The sequence below is a fragment of the Chelonia mydas genome, chromosome 10, assembly GCF_015237465.2.
Source record: "Chelonia mydas isolate rCheMyd1 chromosome 10, rCheMyd1.pri.v2, whole genome shotgun sequence".
Taxonomy (NCBI): Eukaryota; Metazoa; Chordata; order Testudines; family Cheloniidae; genus Chelonia; species Chelonia mydas.
In genome coordinates, this window is record NC_051250.2 from 77,629,183 (window position 1) to 77,645,299 (window position 16,117).

Here is a 16,117-nt window from a genome sequence, read left to right on the forward strand (position 1 = left end):
ATATCCAAATTAGATCCCGGCGGTCTATAGCACACCCCAAGCACTATCCCAGGGGAGGCTCTAATAGTTTTCTTCCCCAATTTAATTTTTGCCCAGACAGACTCAGTCATACCCATTTCATCGCTTCTTATTTCTTTACATTCTATCTTATCATTGATATACAGTGCTACTCCACCACCTTTACCTTTATTTCGGTCTTTCCTAAACAGCACATACCCTTCAATACTTGTAGCCCAGTCGTGACTACTATTCCACCAGGTCTCTGTTATACCTATGATATCTGGTTTCACTTCCTGCACCAGTAACTCTAGTTCCTCCATTTTGTTACCTAGGCTCCTTGCATTAGTGTACAAACATCTTAATTTTTGCTGTTTAGCCTCACTCACATTCTGTACCCTATTAGGCACGGTTATTTTACTACCAGTATAACCTATTAGACTTGTATCTACACTGCCCTTCCTCCTACCTACAGCTGTATCCACTCTTACTTCATTTTCTTTCCACTCTATGCTGAATTCTGGCGTGGAGATTACCTGGACATCTCCCAACCATCTCCCCCAATTTCCTAGTTTAAAGCTCTCTTAATCAGTTGTGCCAGCCTCCATCCTAGAAGTCTATTTCCTTCCCTACTCAGATGAAGTCCATCCCGAGAGAACTGTCCTCTATCCATGAATGCCTCCCAATGGCCATACATCCCAAAGCCCTCCTTATAGCACCACTGCCTAAGCCATCTATTGATAGTCATAATCTTGTCACACCTTTGTTGCCCTTCTCTAGGAACAGGCAGAATCCCACTAAAGATCACCTGAGCCTCAATTTCCTTAAGTGTCCTCCCCAGCCTAGCATAGTCTCCCTTAATACTTTCCAGCGAGAATCTAGCCGTATCATTTGTTCCCACATGAAGGATAATTAGGGGATTCTTTCCCGCTCCCTTTAGAATCCTTTTCAACCTCAGGTCTACATCCCGTATCTTAGCACCCGGAAGACAGCACACCCTCCTATTTTCTGGATCAGCTCTGGTTACAGGCCTATCTATTCTTCTCAGTAAAGAGTCCCCAATCACATAGACCTGCCTTTTCCTAGTGACGGTGCTATTCTCCAGTCTATCCCCTGTTCCCTCTGGCTGCAAGTTCTTTCCATTCCCATTCTCCCTTGTAATCCTTTTTAACCCATCCTGTATCCTCCTGGGGCTCATATTTGGTGTAATCTCCATTAACTCTTCCCCTTTTCCTATAGGACTAACCTCTCTTCTCTTCTTCCTTGCCCTGTCACCCTCAGTGACTACCTGCTGAGCCCCTTCTTCATTTTCCAACTCTGCAAACCTATTCTTAAGCTCTATTTCTCCTTCACTAGCCCGCCTTTTCCTCTGCCTAGTTCTTTTAGTCACATGCTTCCACTGACCACTTTCCTCACCCAGTCTCCCCTCAGAATTCCCTAGTCCTGCTTCCATCTGCAAGTCTGAGCTTTTCCCTTCAGATACCTCAAGCTACATGGCTCAGGCCTGTGAAAAATTTTGCAGCCCACATGATATAATTAGGTCAGCCTAAGAATTGTTCCACGGACCTAGCTTCCAGCTCTTGGAGAGGTGGATTACAGTGACGGAAGAACTGTTTCCGTCGATGTAGGAACCGTCTATATTACAGTGGCAGCAGCACAGATGTGCTGTTGAAGCACAGATGTTACCCTTTGTTTTCAATGACTTTATAGCTACTGCCATCCAATTAACACGAGACATTTTGTTCTGGGAGAACCCAAGTGAGAATGTTCAATTCCGTCCTTTTTCATTTGACAAAGATTAATTCCATCCCCCCCCCAGTTTCTAAGGGAATTTGTGCATCAGTGGAAGAAATGTCGTCAAGCTGACAATTATCTTAATAGTCTTTTTATCAATGCATGTTTCAATGGGGGGACATAAGTGTTTTATCCTTCTCTAATTAAATTTCTAATAATATAGGGTCTGATATAGCATGGTGCTCAGTGCCCTCACGCCTCTTGCCTTAATATCAATTTGCTATTCAAGGGGAGGCGAAGGTACTCGGCCCCTTGCAGGATTGGGGCCTACACTTTGTATTTGGTGATATATTGTACGCCTATCTTATAGTTAATCAAACCACGAATCAGCAGAAATTGTGGGCACCAAACCACAGTAGAGATCTCAATCAGCAAATGGGTTGTGTGTCCAACTAGGCAGACCACTCAGAGAAAGAACTGATCGTGATTTGGGCCAGTTTTAAATTAGGAGAGTAAAGCGAACGCCGCACCTTCTGGAGACGGTCCAAGACAGACGCCTGCTGTGCTGCAACGGAACACGCTCCCACTGCGGCTCGCCTCCGAGGCCCCACTTTGCAGTTAGAAGGGGATAAAGGAAATAGCTTTCCATTAAAGAGAGGGTTTCATATCAAAACAAGCTAGAGAATTAGGCCATCTTGTATCTTGAAAAGCAGAAATAGGCTGCAGCCTTTAAGGGGGTTTCAGATAAAATCACAACCCAAATACAGCACCACGCCTTCAGGAATGAAAAGGGTTAATTCAATTCTTTGTTTTAAAACTAAGGACCATTGTTGCTGTTTATTAGGTTGGAGAAACCATTGGGATTTCGGAGGAAATTATGGGTTTAACAATCCTGGCAGCAGGGACTTCAATCCCTGACCTCATCACAAGTGTTATTGTTGCACGTAAAGGCCTGGGTGACATGGCTGTCTCCAGCTCTGTGGGCAGCAACATCTTTGATATCACTGTTGGGTAAGTACTAGCCACATATTAAGAGTCACGTTTGTTTTGAAGTAGAAAATGCTGTATTTCTATTCCAGTCTAAATCTGACTCGTTACTTTCACGTTGGATAAAAACCAAATTAAAGAACAGCGGGACAGTTAGTTACGCACATTCTTTTTGGGTCAAGTTAACTACAGAAATCTGTTCAAATGAGAGACTTTATAACTAAAACCCAATGCCAGGTACTGCAGTGTGGGGATAACTCAAGACTTTTTAAGTGGTGTACGTTTTTAGTTTAAACGGCTGAAGTGCCACTGAACATGAGTATGTGGTTTAAAATAAATAATAATAGCAGCTTTACCCAAGGATCTCAGCGTGCCTCAAAACATTTAATCTTTCAGCACCAAGGTGTTGGAGACAGTGACAATGTCCCTCCTTTAACTGAGAAGGTTTTCCCCCTCTTAACTGACGTTTTAAAAAAATTTATTTCTGTTTTTTTTTTTTATGGTTTAGGGTAATGGGACTTGCATTGATCCTGTTACAGTTTGATGGATTTTTATATGATAAGATCTAGAGATCTGCTGCATTCAGCTGACATTGCGAATTTTAAAATCAGACACACTGTGGTACTCACTGAGTAGCTGTTTTTCCAAAATTAAATAGCTCTGTCATTTAAAAAGAACGCAAAGGGGCTTGCACATTTAGTATAGCTTACAGCATGACACAGCCCAGTGATAGTTTTTGATCAATATGTTTTACTAGCTATGCTTTAGAGAGAAATCTGAAAACATGGTTTAAGAAGAGTTTGTTTTTCAATGATTCAGGCCAGCTGCTAAGTACATAGTGCTGTCAAGTGCCTGTTTCACAATTAGGTACCTTTTGAAACAGTAGAACACTGACCATGTGATGGGGCAATTCCTGATCGACCAGACTGTGGTGCACAGAACTCTTTCTGGTGGCCTGGATTGCTGCCAAGTTACCTGATCCTGTTTCCTCTTCCTGCTCTGGGGCTGCTTCTACAGGTGCCCAGGCTCTTCATCCCTGGAGTCTGCTCAGACTGGCTGGAACAGAGCTGCCATCCCTCTAGATTGCTGTGTTAGAGATCTCTGATAGATAAAAGAAGAGGTGGTAAAGGAGTGGAAATTTCCTGACTCAGTAATTTTCTTTCTGCTAGCAGCATCTCACACAGTCCTGCTGCGTGTGGGCAGTGTACTCCCCCCCTCCTGTCTGCAGTTTCCGGAGGCAGTTCAAGGCCATAGAATAGCCTGTGCTAGCCATGCGCCCTTCTCGGGCCTGCTGCCAGGCGATTCATTCCCAAGCTGTATGGAAACTGGGAGAGAATAATGAGTGAGTAATTCCAACGCCAAGCAAGTAAGACTGTACATAAGTCCTTGCTTATATGGTAGCTGTCCAAATAAAATGGTGACTCTTGGCTGCAGAGCCATCCAGCGTAGCAGAATTGTGGGAGATGCTGCTAGCAGAAAGGAAATTATTGGGGAAGAAAATTTCCATTCTGCAGCCCAGCCTCTCCCACAATTCTGCTACTCATGGGAAGTAGCGAGCAGTGGCTAGGAGCAGGGAGGGTTAAGAGAACAAACAGAAGGAAAAGGAAACCCCTCCCCGCTTCCCCCATTTTTCCCTTTCGGATTGCTCAGATGGCAAGGTTGTTACTGGACCACCACCTGCAGCACCCTCTTCCCTTGAGACAGGGATTTCACTGTCAAAGTAAGGTTTCCATACAGAACTTCGTTTTCTTCACCCATTTGTTGAGTCTTTTAAGGTTGAAGATGGCACTGACATCCCCAGGGCACTTCTGAACAAAGAAGATGCTGGAGTAAAATGCTGAGAAGCGTTCTTCTGGAGGAACGCCTTCTATCATTCCTATATCCAGGAGATAGGAGAACTCATTCTGGACCAGCTTGCACCTGGCAGGATCACTAGTGATGGAAGAAGAAGGGATGGGATGAAGCCTTTAGTGCACAAGGGATACTCCTTCAAGCTCTCTCTCACACCCACTTGTCTGGGGTAGAAGCAACCCATTCACCTGGAAAGTGGGAAATCCTGTGTCCTGAGCTCAGGTTTGGGCAGAAGAACGTTCTCTTGTCGTCATAACGAGTCCTTAGAGGCTGCAGGAGCACCTTAAGGTTTTCTGCTCACTCCTTGGGTCCCTTGACATATCTGTTCTCTTTCCTCTGGAACCTCTATGAGGAAAATGGATGAAAGGAGCTGATAGTGGGTTTGTAGTTCCTTCTGAGAGCCTGTCCAATTTTTTTCTAAAGAGGAGAAATCCTGTAAATTTAACACCGGACTTGGAGTATCTACTGTCCAGGGAGCAAAGCCATATGTGTCTCCTGGCCACTGAGCTGGATGCCCTGGCTCTGGCAGAAAACCTTATAGCATCTAGTGGAGCATCGGCCATGAATGCTGCTGCTAGAGAAATTTTTCTTAACTATAGATTTAAAGTCAGGTTGGTCTCTGACCTTAAGGGCTTTAAGGTCCTCCAGCCATGACACTGTGGCTCAAACAGAGCATGTGACTGCTAGAGATGCTCTAAGGGTGTCTGAAGAAGCATCAAAGCCCCTTCTATGGCTTCCACCTTCCTATCCATTAAATCCTTGGGGAAGAAGTCCCCTTTGGATGGACTAACCCTATGCTCTGCTAGAGATGCTATGGCAGCATTGACCACAGGCATATCTGTGAGAGCATTCTTTGACTCTTGCAGCTTGTAGAATCTGAGAACATGCCTCTCAATGCTTTTATCATTTTCAGGGGATTCCCACACCTCTTGAATTACCTCCTCAAAAGGATGGGTGCAGGGAAATCACTGCCTCAAGGGAGGATTTGTCAGTGAGGTATTTGCTCTGAGACTTGTGCTCAAGGGCCTGCTCAGGTATTCTTTGACTCTTGCAGCTTGTAGAATCTGAGAACATGCCTCTCAATGCTTTTATCCTTTTCAGGAGATTCCCACACCTCCCGGATTACCTCCTCAAAAGGATGGGTGCAGGGAAATCACTGCCTCAAGGGAGGATTTGTCAGTGAGGTATTTGCTCTGAGACTTGTGCTCAAGGGCCTGCTCAGACTGGAGCTCAATTGTGGAGAGAACCTTTTTGCACCTGGTTACAAACTTCTCAGGGGGAAAAAACCTTTGTTGCATTTTGTCGAGGATCTGCTCAGAAGTAGTCTGCTAGCTCTCCTTCCGCAGCCGAGGAGGAGGTGTCTGAGTCAAAGGACAGATACCTTCTATGGCAGGCCCTTTTGCAGCTAGCTTTGCACTGGGCTCTGAGCCCTCTAGAAATTTCTCCCTCTGATTCCTCTCTTGTAGGCTCACACTCCCCCAGGCCTGGGGATGCGGATTCACTGCCAGTTTCCTGCCTCAAGCGGTGAGGAAGGGATGCTGATTGTGAGCCCTGCTTCTATCCCCAAGGCACTTTGGACCCATTCAGGATGTGGGGTGGGATGGGGTGGGGCCAGGAGCCTTGTTAGTAAGTCTTATCCTTAAGGTCCTGAATTGCCCCAGGACTCCCCCTCCCCCAGGCTGGCTGAATGGAGTCCTTAGAACTGCTCCCTGTTCTGTTCTGTGTCTCCCGGTCACGCTTGTCTGTGGTGGAGTCGCAGCTTCCTGGGGGATACAGGTCCCAAGCTGCTTGTCGAACTCCAAGCTCTGCGCCCTAGCAGCGCTCGGGTCAGCTGGCTGACAATAGGCAGGGCATAATTTGCCCTCTGTAGAGCCCGTTAAAGCTGCCTCACGAGATGGAGCCCCTTTGGGGGTTAGCCGGGAGCCTGCGCGGCTGCTCTGCCATCCCTGAAAGCTGGCAGAGGGTCTTGAGCCACATGCTGCTAAATACCTGGTCCAAGAGGGAGAGAAAACAAAGCAGGCTGCTACCTGCTGCCCAAAACCAAAACCCCAAAAGGCAAAGAAAAGGTCGGGAACACAGAGGACCACCTCTGACGGCCCCTGGAGGCAGAAGAACTGGCAGCAGGCCAGAGAAGGGGGCACAGCTAGCCCAGGCTGTGCTACAGCTTTGAACGGCCTCCGGAAACTGCAGCCTGGAAAGGAATCGCCCACACGTAGCAGAAGCATGGGGGCTGCCAGGCTGCAGAAACAGGAGCCCAGCCAGCAGCAGGACAGGAAACACCAGGTGCCAGTGGGCCCTGGAACTAGGTGTCTGGGCAACACATGCAAGGATAGAAGAGGACAAGTCAGCAGGAAAGCATACGTAGAGGAAGAGAAGCCTGAGACCAAGCACTAGAGCAGCAGTTCTCAAACTGTGGGTCGGGACCCCAAAGTGGGTCACGACCCCATTGTAATGGGGTTGCCAGGATTGGCTTAGACTTGCTGGGGCCAGGGACCAAAACCCGAGGGCTTCAGCCCGGGCATTGGGACACAGGTTACAGGCCCCCTGCCTGGGGCTGCAGTCCTTGAGCTTCAGCTTTGCCCCCCCACCTCCCCCCACCCACAGGGGCTCGGGTTGGCTCAGGCTTCAGTCCCTCCTCCTCGGGTTGCACAGTAATTTTTATTGTCCAAAGGGGGTCATGGTGCAATGAGGTTTGAGAACTCCTGCACTAGAGAAGCACATGTTTGGGAGTAGGAGTCAGAGATGGACAGGAGAAATAGAGCAGAGATTAAATGAATGGCAAGAGGAGACAGTGGGATCAGGTTTCATCCCCCCCCCCACCCCGGGCAGATCCCGTGTATTGCATTTCAGTTTTATGTTAGCAGCCGATGTTGCTGCAGCAGGTCTGTGAAAGGTTATTAAGATGCAGCCCAATCTCTGGAAAAGTTTGAGCATACGCCTCCCTAGGCTCACCCAGTTTCAGTTTTTCAAGAGAGCAACGAAGATCTCTTGGCTTAATGCTCAGGATTTGGAGTCCGGAGATCCAAGTTTTGTCTCATCTATCTCAGGCTTCCTGTGGGAGTTTACTCAAGACACAAGCTCCACGCCTGTTTTCCCCCCATCTGTAAAACAGAGATAAGACTTACGTACCTGACTTTGTGGTACAGAAAGGTTTAATTCATGAATATTATTGGTAGGGTGCTTTGAGATTCCTGGTTGAAAAGAATGAAAGCAGTGCAGAGTACTATCCCAAACTCAATTCCTAGGGTAGAAAGCAAGATAAGTCAGTTTTAGATAAAACAACATAGTGAAGATTGCACATTAAGTTTTTCTGCATGGATCTTGATACCAATTGCTTTATAGCTACGTATAAAATTCAATTTTGCATGAACTTCTCTAAGCATTCCTTTAAACTGCTTTTCCCTTACTTACAGTTTGCCAGTTCCTTGGTTCCTTTATTCGGTCTTCAATGGACTCAGCTCAGTTGCCGTCAGTAGTAATGGTTTGTTTTGTGCAATTGTTCTGCTTTTTCTCATGCTCCTGTTTGTGATCACCTCGATTGCTCTATCTAAATGGAAAATGAACAAACTGTTGGGGCTCACCATGTTTGCTCTTTACTTTGTATTTTTGATTATCAGTGTGATGCTAGAAGATAGAATCATATCCTGCCCAATATCTGTGTGAGGCTTGGGTGTAACTACTCTTTGGGCAGCACAAGTCGATGTGATCTCCATATACAGTATGTATAAGTGAACTTGAAAATGGGTTTAAGGTAGTTATGTTTTACTTACTTAAACCAATTGTAAACTTACTGAAAACTGTGAAAACTAAGCTTAGTGAAACTTAAATTCAAATAAAGATTTCTATTAATATATTTATTTGCATGAATATCTGTTTAGGCCCCAATCCTGCAAAGACCCACACAGGTGTTTAAAACGTTATGCACTGCAAGTAGTCCTATTGACGAAAGAAGATGAAAGACTGAGGCCCTGCCCACTTGTAGTCATTAAAGATCCCCGGCAATTTTTGCAGGAGTCAGAGTATTATTAGTCTTTGCAGAAACAGGGTCTAAATTATTAATGAAAGGGCCTGATCCTACACCCACTGAAGTCAATGGAGCTTTGTCAATGGGTGTGGCATTTAGCCCTGTGGAGAGAGCCAGTGCTGATCTTCTTACACCCCCCAAATAGGGCTTAAATAGGATGCAAGTGTTGAAAAGGCCTAGAGTTGGTCCCTCTAAACACAGGGGAATTTCACCCTAAACTCTTTGGAGACAGAGCAATAAACTGATTTCTGTGCTCAGTCGGAGAAGCATTTACCAGTTACACAGCAATCCTGAAGGAGATCCACTCTTCTCCATTATAAATAGGCATCTAATCCTGCAATGTGATCCCTCAACTCATGGTGAAATCCTACATAAACCAGTGGGACTCCATGTGGACCTAAGAGTCCATTGGTACAGTTTGCTTTGCAGGATTCGGGGACTAGGAGAGCAAGCTGCGCAGCAGCAAAAGGTAAGGAAAATAGGAAGTGAAACTGTTATAAAAAGAAGCAGAAGTGATCTTATATTGCTTTTCACCCCCTGAAAGTGATTGTATTCAACTTCTGTTAGCACTAATGTGTTTTGCATAATTGTGTCACATGAGGAAATGCTAATTGTCATCCACCATTATCAATTAGCCTGTATGGTTCAAGGTTACCAATGCCTCAATTAAACCAGCAAAGTGATGAGAAAGTATAGATGCTTCTGTCATTCTTAAACCATTTAATAAAATTTAAATGAGCATAACCATCCTGAGAACTTTAGCTTTTTATTTACTTGTAAAACTTTGAACTTTTATTCTTTTGGATGAGACAAAAAGGTTTATCATTGTGAACAGTGACCTATATATTTTAAATGAATTACAAAACAAAATAAACATCCAACAAACTGATGTTCTTTTTGGTAAATAAAATTTAAATGTTACATATTTACAAATCTACAACCATTCATTTAAAAAGTGCTGTTTGCAGACTAACAAAGTACCATTTTAAAATCCAGGTGAGAATATTATAATATCTAGAAATACCCCCTCTCTGAAATTAAAATTTGTACCTTCCATTTGTTATACAAAGATTTTGCATGCAGAAATTGTTCCTTTCTTTCGTTGGGCTAGAAATTATTTCATTTGTCTGTGGAAATTTAATAAATCATTTTATCATAACTGTACCAAGAGCAAACCTAATGGCAATGGGCAGTATTTAACAGTCACTGAGAAAAATTTCCACTTCTAATAGCATCTCATTATTCCATCCCTAACAGTACTTTTCCCCTCTGCTGCTATGGTGGAACAAGAGAAAAGCATGGTATATATATTGCACTAAAATGTAAAACACTTATTTAAAGTTAATGGAAAGAAGCACTATATAGTACACATAATATTTTACAATTTTTAAAATTGAAAATATATTCCAGAAGTACTAGAAAACATATTCATCCTCGCAATACTGGAAAACAATCAAAATGCTTTTTTAATAAGGGACAGTGAAGGCTGAAAATTATTTCGATATTGGATTGTATGATGCTTAAAAATTTTCCACCTTCAGGACCTGCATTCTGACCACCACATTATAACCATCTGAATGAGGAGAATTTCTCATTCATCTAAAAATGTATCAGTTTGAGAAATATAAAATATCTGAGAAATGATCTGGAAAAAGGGATAAATAATGAGGTGGCAAGGTTTGTAGATGATACAAAATTACTCAAGATAGTCAAGTCCAAAGCAGACTGTGAAGAGTTACAAAGGAATCTCACAAAACTGGGTGACTGGGAACAAAATGGCAGATGAAATTCAATGTTGATAAATGCAAAGTAATGCATTGGAAAACATAATTCCAACTATACATACAAAATGATGGGGTCTAAATTAGCTGTTATCACTCAAGAAAGAGATCTTGGAGTCATCAAGCATCATTTTCTAAAAACATCTATTCAATGTGAGAAGCAGCTGAAAAAACTAAATGTTAGGAACCATTAGGAAAGGGATAGAGAAGATAAAAATATCATAATGCCACTATACAAATCCATGATATGCCCACACTTTGAATATGGCGTGCAGTTCTGGTCATCCCAGCTCAAAAAGATATATTAGAAATGGAAAAGAAAAAAGAGAAGGGGAACAAAAATGATTAAGGGTACGGAACAGCTTCCATAGGAGGAAAGATGAAAAACTCTGGGACTCTTCAGGTTGGGGAAAAAAGAGATGACTAAGGGGGATCTGATAGAGGGCTGTAAAATCATGAATGGGGTGGAGAAAATGAATAAGGAAGTGTTATTTACCCCTTCACATAAAACACAAGAACCCGGGGTCATCTAATGAAATTAACAGACAGCAGGTTGAAAACAAACAAAAGGAAGTACTTCTTCACACAACACACAGTCAACTTGTTGCCAGGGTATATTGTGATGGCCAAAAGTTAAAACTATAACTGGGCTAAAAAAAAGAATCAGATAAGTTCATGGAAGATAGCCATTGATGGACCTATTCGCCAAGATGGTCAGGGAAGCAACCCCATGCACTGGATGTCCCCAAGTCTTTGACTGCCATAAACTGGGACTGAATGACAGGGGATGGATCACTTGATAATTGCCCTCTTCTATTTATTCCTTTTGAAGCATCTGGCATTGGCCACTGTTGGAAGACAACATACTTGGCTAGATGGACCTTTGGTCTAACCCAGTATGGCCATTCTTATGTTATAATGTTTCTACAGCTGACTGACTTACAACAGGTTTTGCAAAAGGAGTATTTAAAAGTTAAGTGTATAATGATTTAATCTGATAAATAAAAACTACATGATATATTAATGTAAAGCAAGCACAACTAAACATCAGCAACCTTTTAGAAATGCAGTCTTAAGAGGGCAAGGGCATGCTAAAATTGCTTGCCTGAAATAATGAGACACACACACAATATTTTTATGGTACATTATGTGCTTTCAATACAATACTGAAGGGACTTTTCATACCTGCATAAGCTGGCAAACTTGTTTGGTCTTCTACAATTAAGGTGGTAGAAAGTAGTCATAAGCAAGCTGGGCTAAAGGATTGGGCTATGTATTAAATATGTTGATATTCTGTGCTAGCACAAGTGCATAGTTGCAATGTAATGCACTATCAAATGAGACTTGGTTTGGAGACCAGACTCAGATACTTGTGCCAGTACAGGCTAACCGCTCAATCTAAAGCATGAAGCCTGCCTCATAGCTTTCCAAGTACCTCTATAACACCAATGACTGCTCTGGAGAAACAGCTTGTTCTCCTTCATGGTTATTAGGTACTATAAAATGGTGATTATCAAGCAGTAGTAACTGTAGTTGGAAACAGGATTTACAGAAAGTGGTATAACACTGCATTATACACAGCACAAATATGCAGGTAGTTATTTACATACATGGCAACTACTGAAGGTAACTTTTACTTGGTAAATACAACGTAGCTACAGCAGAGCATGCATACATGTTACTAGGTACTTACAATGAGTAAGTTCAAAAGTAATGATCATGTATTCTGCACGCTTGTTCTGAAGACTGAGCTGAACATGTTGGCAGTGTATTTATCATGTATTGTAACTGATGATTAATATGGTAGTGTTACAACATCAGTGAGGAATACTTTTCAGAAAATGTGGGCATTACAAAATAAAGCATCACACATTTTTAAAATAATTAAGCATGTGAAAACTGGTGGTAAATGTAATGTTGCTATCTCCCCCTAAAGAAAAGAATAGCTACATGATTAGCAGCATCTTAGGAAAGAGGTATTATTCAATGAAAGCTGATCCAAAAAGACCAAACGTGGGTCAAGATGTATTTCGCATGTAACATTAAGAGTAAACTGTAGCTCTTGACATTTTAAAACCTTCTGCTTAGGGCAGCATCCCCTTATTCTTTTGAAGGGGGATTGGTAGGTGCTTTGAAATTACCCTCTAAAGGTCTAATCATATTTCCATTCAATAATAAAATAATAATAATAATGAAGTCAAGAGAATTTTTCAATTTACTTCAGTGGAAACAGGATGGAGTCCTCACTGCCCCTCATTAACTCTGACAAGATGGCAGATGTGAGTGTCTGGAGCGATGCAGAAAACTCCCACAAAAAGGTATATTTATCCTTTCCACCTAGGTAAATATCATGGTAGGCTTGCTCTTGGAAATGAGAAAGGTTGAGGGATGTCTGCAGGCAGGCAAACCCAAACCTGTCTCCCAAAGATTGAAAGTGTCTTCTCCACCTCCAATGCTGCAGGGTGGTAGGAAAAAGAACTTGCACATAGAACCTTTGATACTTTATACATAAAACCCACTTTCTGGTGTGTAGCTGCTGTGAATGAGTGTGTAACATTTTCTGAAATTTCTAGAACTTCAAACCATGAGCCAGAAGTCATGACTCCAAGGTGGAGATATTTTCTTTACAGAGCCAAAGTTACTGTGTTGCCTGTGAAACATAAGATCAGCCGATCCAAATATACCTTCTGACATACAGCATATCCCAACGGATTCCATTCCCTATATATTTCATGTAGTATATTTGCCATATCCATTTTCTTATTTAAAAAAAAAAAAAAAAAAAGTGTAGCTTTGGACCAGGATGAACTAAGTGCCATGTTTAGGGCATTTACAAAGATACCTACACCTCCATATACAGGACTGTACACTATACATTTTATGTGGAACTATTTTTGTAAGCTATTTGCTATACATCTTGTAATCTATATCCATAGATATATTAAATTAGTGAATGCCAACAGCTAAAAAGCATTGGATCTCCTTAAAGTAAATTGTGGGATCCTTCAATGTATTACAGAATTTTGTGGGGGACTTCTACAGAAATTAAGATACTGTACAGAGTCAACAGAGTGTTAATAACCATATTTTTACACAAGTTTGCCATACTTTTCATCTAATTGCAGTGGTAGTATATAATTCTCTGTGTGTGTGTGTGTAAGAGAAATATTGGCCCCAGAATGTTACCTAGGACAGTGCTGAAATTATAGACCACTTCAAAAACAAATTATATTTTCAAAACCTAATTGGACCAGGTACTATAAATAGCAGAAAAAAATGAGCACTGTATTGCTTATGCAATAAATTCATTTAAAATTCACTAGAGTAATTAAAAAGATTAAAAAAATATCAACTTACTATAAACAATTTAAAATATGTATAATACAACTTTGTATGCTCTTCGTAACATTTTGAATATTCTATGTAAACAGATTTGCAGAATTTACTTTACTCTTGCTAGTTTCAGTGCATCATTTTTGTCTGCCTCTCCCAAGTTTTCTTTAAAGGACTGTAAAATGTTGTCCCCCGTTAGAGAACTGATTTAGTTTAGAGTCCCCTACTCCACAAAATGATTTGCAGGGAGAAGCAAGGAGAGGAAAGTAATATTTGGCCCCTTCTTTGCTCATTGTCCATTTTTGTAACTGTACATGGGCCCAATTTTTCCCAGTCTGACACAGTACATTTGTAAATATGTTTTTAAACACTGAAGACCAAGATGTTCTTTGTGACTTTACAGATGTATACAATTCATTAAAATAAATATATATATATTAAAGATATGGTTCTCCAAAAATCTTTCGGCATTCCATCACTCCAGTACTTGGTGGTCTATCGCAGTTGTGAGTGCTCTTCACCTGATTAGCTGTGAGACGATCATAGGCCATTTTGTATTCTCTGTCAAAAGCATCTGCAGAAATAAAAAGAAAATCTACGTATTGTACCATACTTATATAGATGCTAAGATAGGGTTACCACCTTTCTAGTTGCTGGTAACCAGATCCCTTAGGCCCCGCCCCTGCTCCGCCCCTTCCCCCAAGGCCTCGCCCCATCGCTCGCTCCTCCCCGCCCCATCGCTCTTTCCTTTTCCTCCTCACCCCCTGTCACTTGCTGCCTCCTCTCAAGGAGCCTGCCTGCAGGTAGGAGGCGGCCCCAGCTGAGCAGGGTCTGGCAGGGGTTAATGACCCAGTGCTTCCCCATGCCCCGTGGTAACCAGACTTTTGGTTTGGGTACTATTTAGAGTTGCCAGGTCCCCTTTTCGACTGGACTTTCTGGTAGAAAACCAGGCACCTGGCAACCCTAAATCACACCCAGACATGGAAGCCAGAAACTGGACTGTCCAGGTAAAACCTGGACAGGTGGCAACCCTATGCCAATAGTATAGTTGTGCCTATTTTCATGAAATAGCTGAAGAGTCCTTGTAACAGTACTTATTTTTATATATATATATATATATATATATATATATATATATATATATATATATATATATATATATATTTATATTTATTTATTTATATTATTTATATTATTTATTTATTTTTTAAAAGACACATACTAGGAAAGCATATTATCAGCAGTTTTCATGAACATTGCGCTCATTCAAATATACCAAAAGAGATTTTTTTCTTGAAAGCTGAAATAATGGTTTGTATAAACGATTAATCTACATATACCTAAATACAGTTTATAACTTACCTATATCAATGTTCTCTCTTCCTAGAGCAACAAGTGAAAGAAATAATATTTCTCTATAGAGGCTCCTAAAAATGTAAAAAAAAAAAAGTCATTACTTTTAATTCTGAAAGATGGTACCATTTGAAATCAATATTAGACAATTCAAAATCAGGCCAAAACATAAGTAAACAAACAGTACTTATTTTAACACACTGCTGAAAAAAATGCCACCTTGAAAATCATTATTTGTTGAGCCCCTATACTGTGTTTGGTGCTCCAACATGGAAAATGACAAGGTCCCTTTACCTAGGAGTTTATAGGCTAAGGGCCTGATCCAACTCCCAATGAAGTCAGTGGAGTCTGGATCAGGCCCTAACTGGAACATGCACATATGGGACAGACACAAAATATACTAGTGATAAAAGATATTAGAGAAGATAAAAAAAAATTTTGTTACAAACTTTTCTGAAAAGTGATTTTTTTTGAGAGAATTAAAGATTTTCCATGGAAACATTTTGATTCTCTAGATATGTCGACATTTTTTCTAAATAAAACAAAATCTCATTTCTTTTCCCCCCCCTTCTCCTCTTCTCTCACTTTTTTACCTTTTCCCACTGGAAAAGTGAAGGAAAAAAGTTTAAAATGTGAAATTAAGTAACATTTTTCTTCCTTCTTGAGACTCCTACTCCTATATATTTTATGAGAACAAAAAATGGGAAGGAAGGAAGGAAATAAAAGAAAGTGAGGAAAAACCCACCCCAAAATTAAAATTAAAATTCTTGAATTTTGTCCAAACCCCGCCCCGCCCAAAAAAATCAACCACCACTCCAAACAAAAAACAAAAAAACCAAAACCCAACCAACCAACAACTTCCTGGAAAATTTGGAATGAAATAAAAAAAAAAACGAAGTATTTTTAAAATAAAGCTTTTGCAATAATAATTTTTAAAAAACAGTGACCAGATTTAGTAGGTACTCTTTGGAGAACATTGCTGAACGCCTTGAAAGGTTGTAAACCTCTGAACATACTGTTCATACTGCGATACCATGCTCATTGCAAAAGCCTGCTT

General features: G+C 41.3%; 2 protein-coding genes across 7 annotated transcripts in view; one reads left to right on the top strand and one right to left on the bottom strand.

Moving 5' to 3' along the window:
• SLC24A1 (solute carrier family 24 member 1) overlaps nt 1-10,183 on the top strand; it is a 24,297-nt gene extending 14,114 nt beyond the window's left edge. The window contains exons 8-9 of the mRNA XM_043523572.1: nt 2,576-2,742; nt 7,983-10,183. Coding sequence (XP_043379507.1) covers nt 2,576-2,742; nt 7,983-8,232 — 417 coding nt within the window. The 3' untranslated portion in view covers nt 8,233-10,183. The remainder of the gene's footprint in view (nt 1-2,575; nt 2,743-7,982) is intronic.
• The window catches only part of DENND4A (DENN domain containing 4A), a 97,732-nt gene continuing 90,955 nt past the window's right edge, over nt 9,341-16,117 (bottom strand). For all 6 annotated transcript variants that reach the window (XM_037909908.2, XM_037909909.2, XM_043523571.1 and 3 more), the window contains 2 exons: nt 15,070-15,134; nt 9,341-14,281 (listed from right to left, as the gene is read on the bottom strand). In XM_037909908.2, coding sequence (XP_037765836.1) covers nt 14,145-14,281; nt 15,070-15,134 — 202 coding nt within the window. In that variant the 3' untranslated portion in view covers nt 9,341-14,144. The remainder of the gene's footprint in view (nt 14,282-15,069; nt 15,135-16,117) is intronic.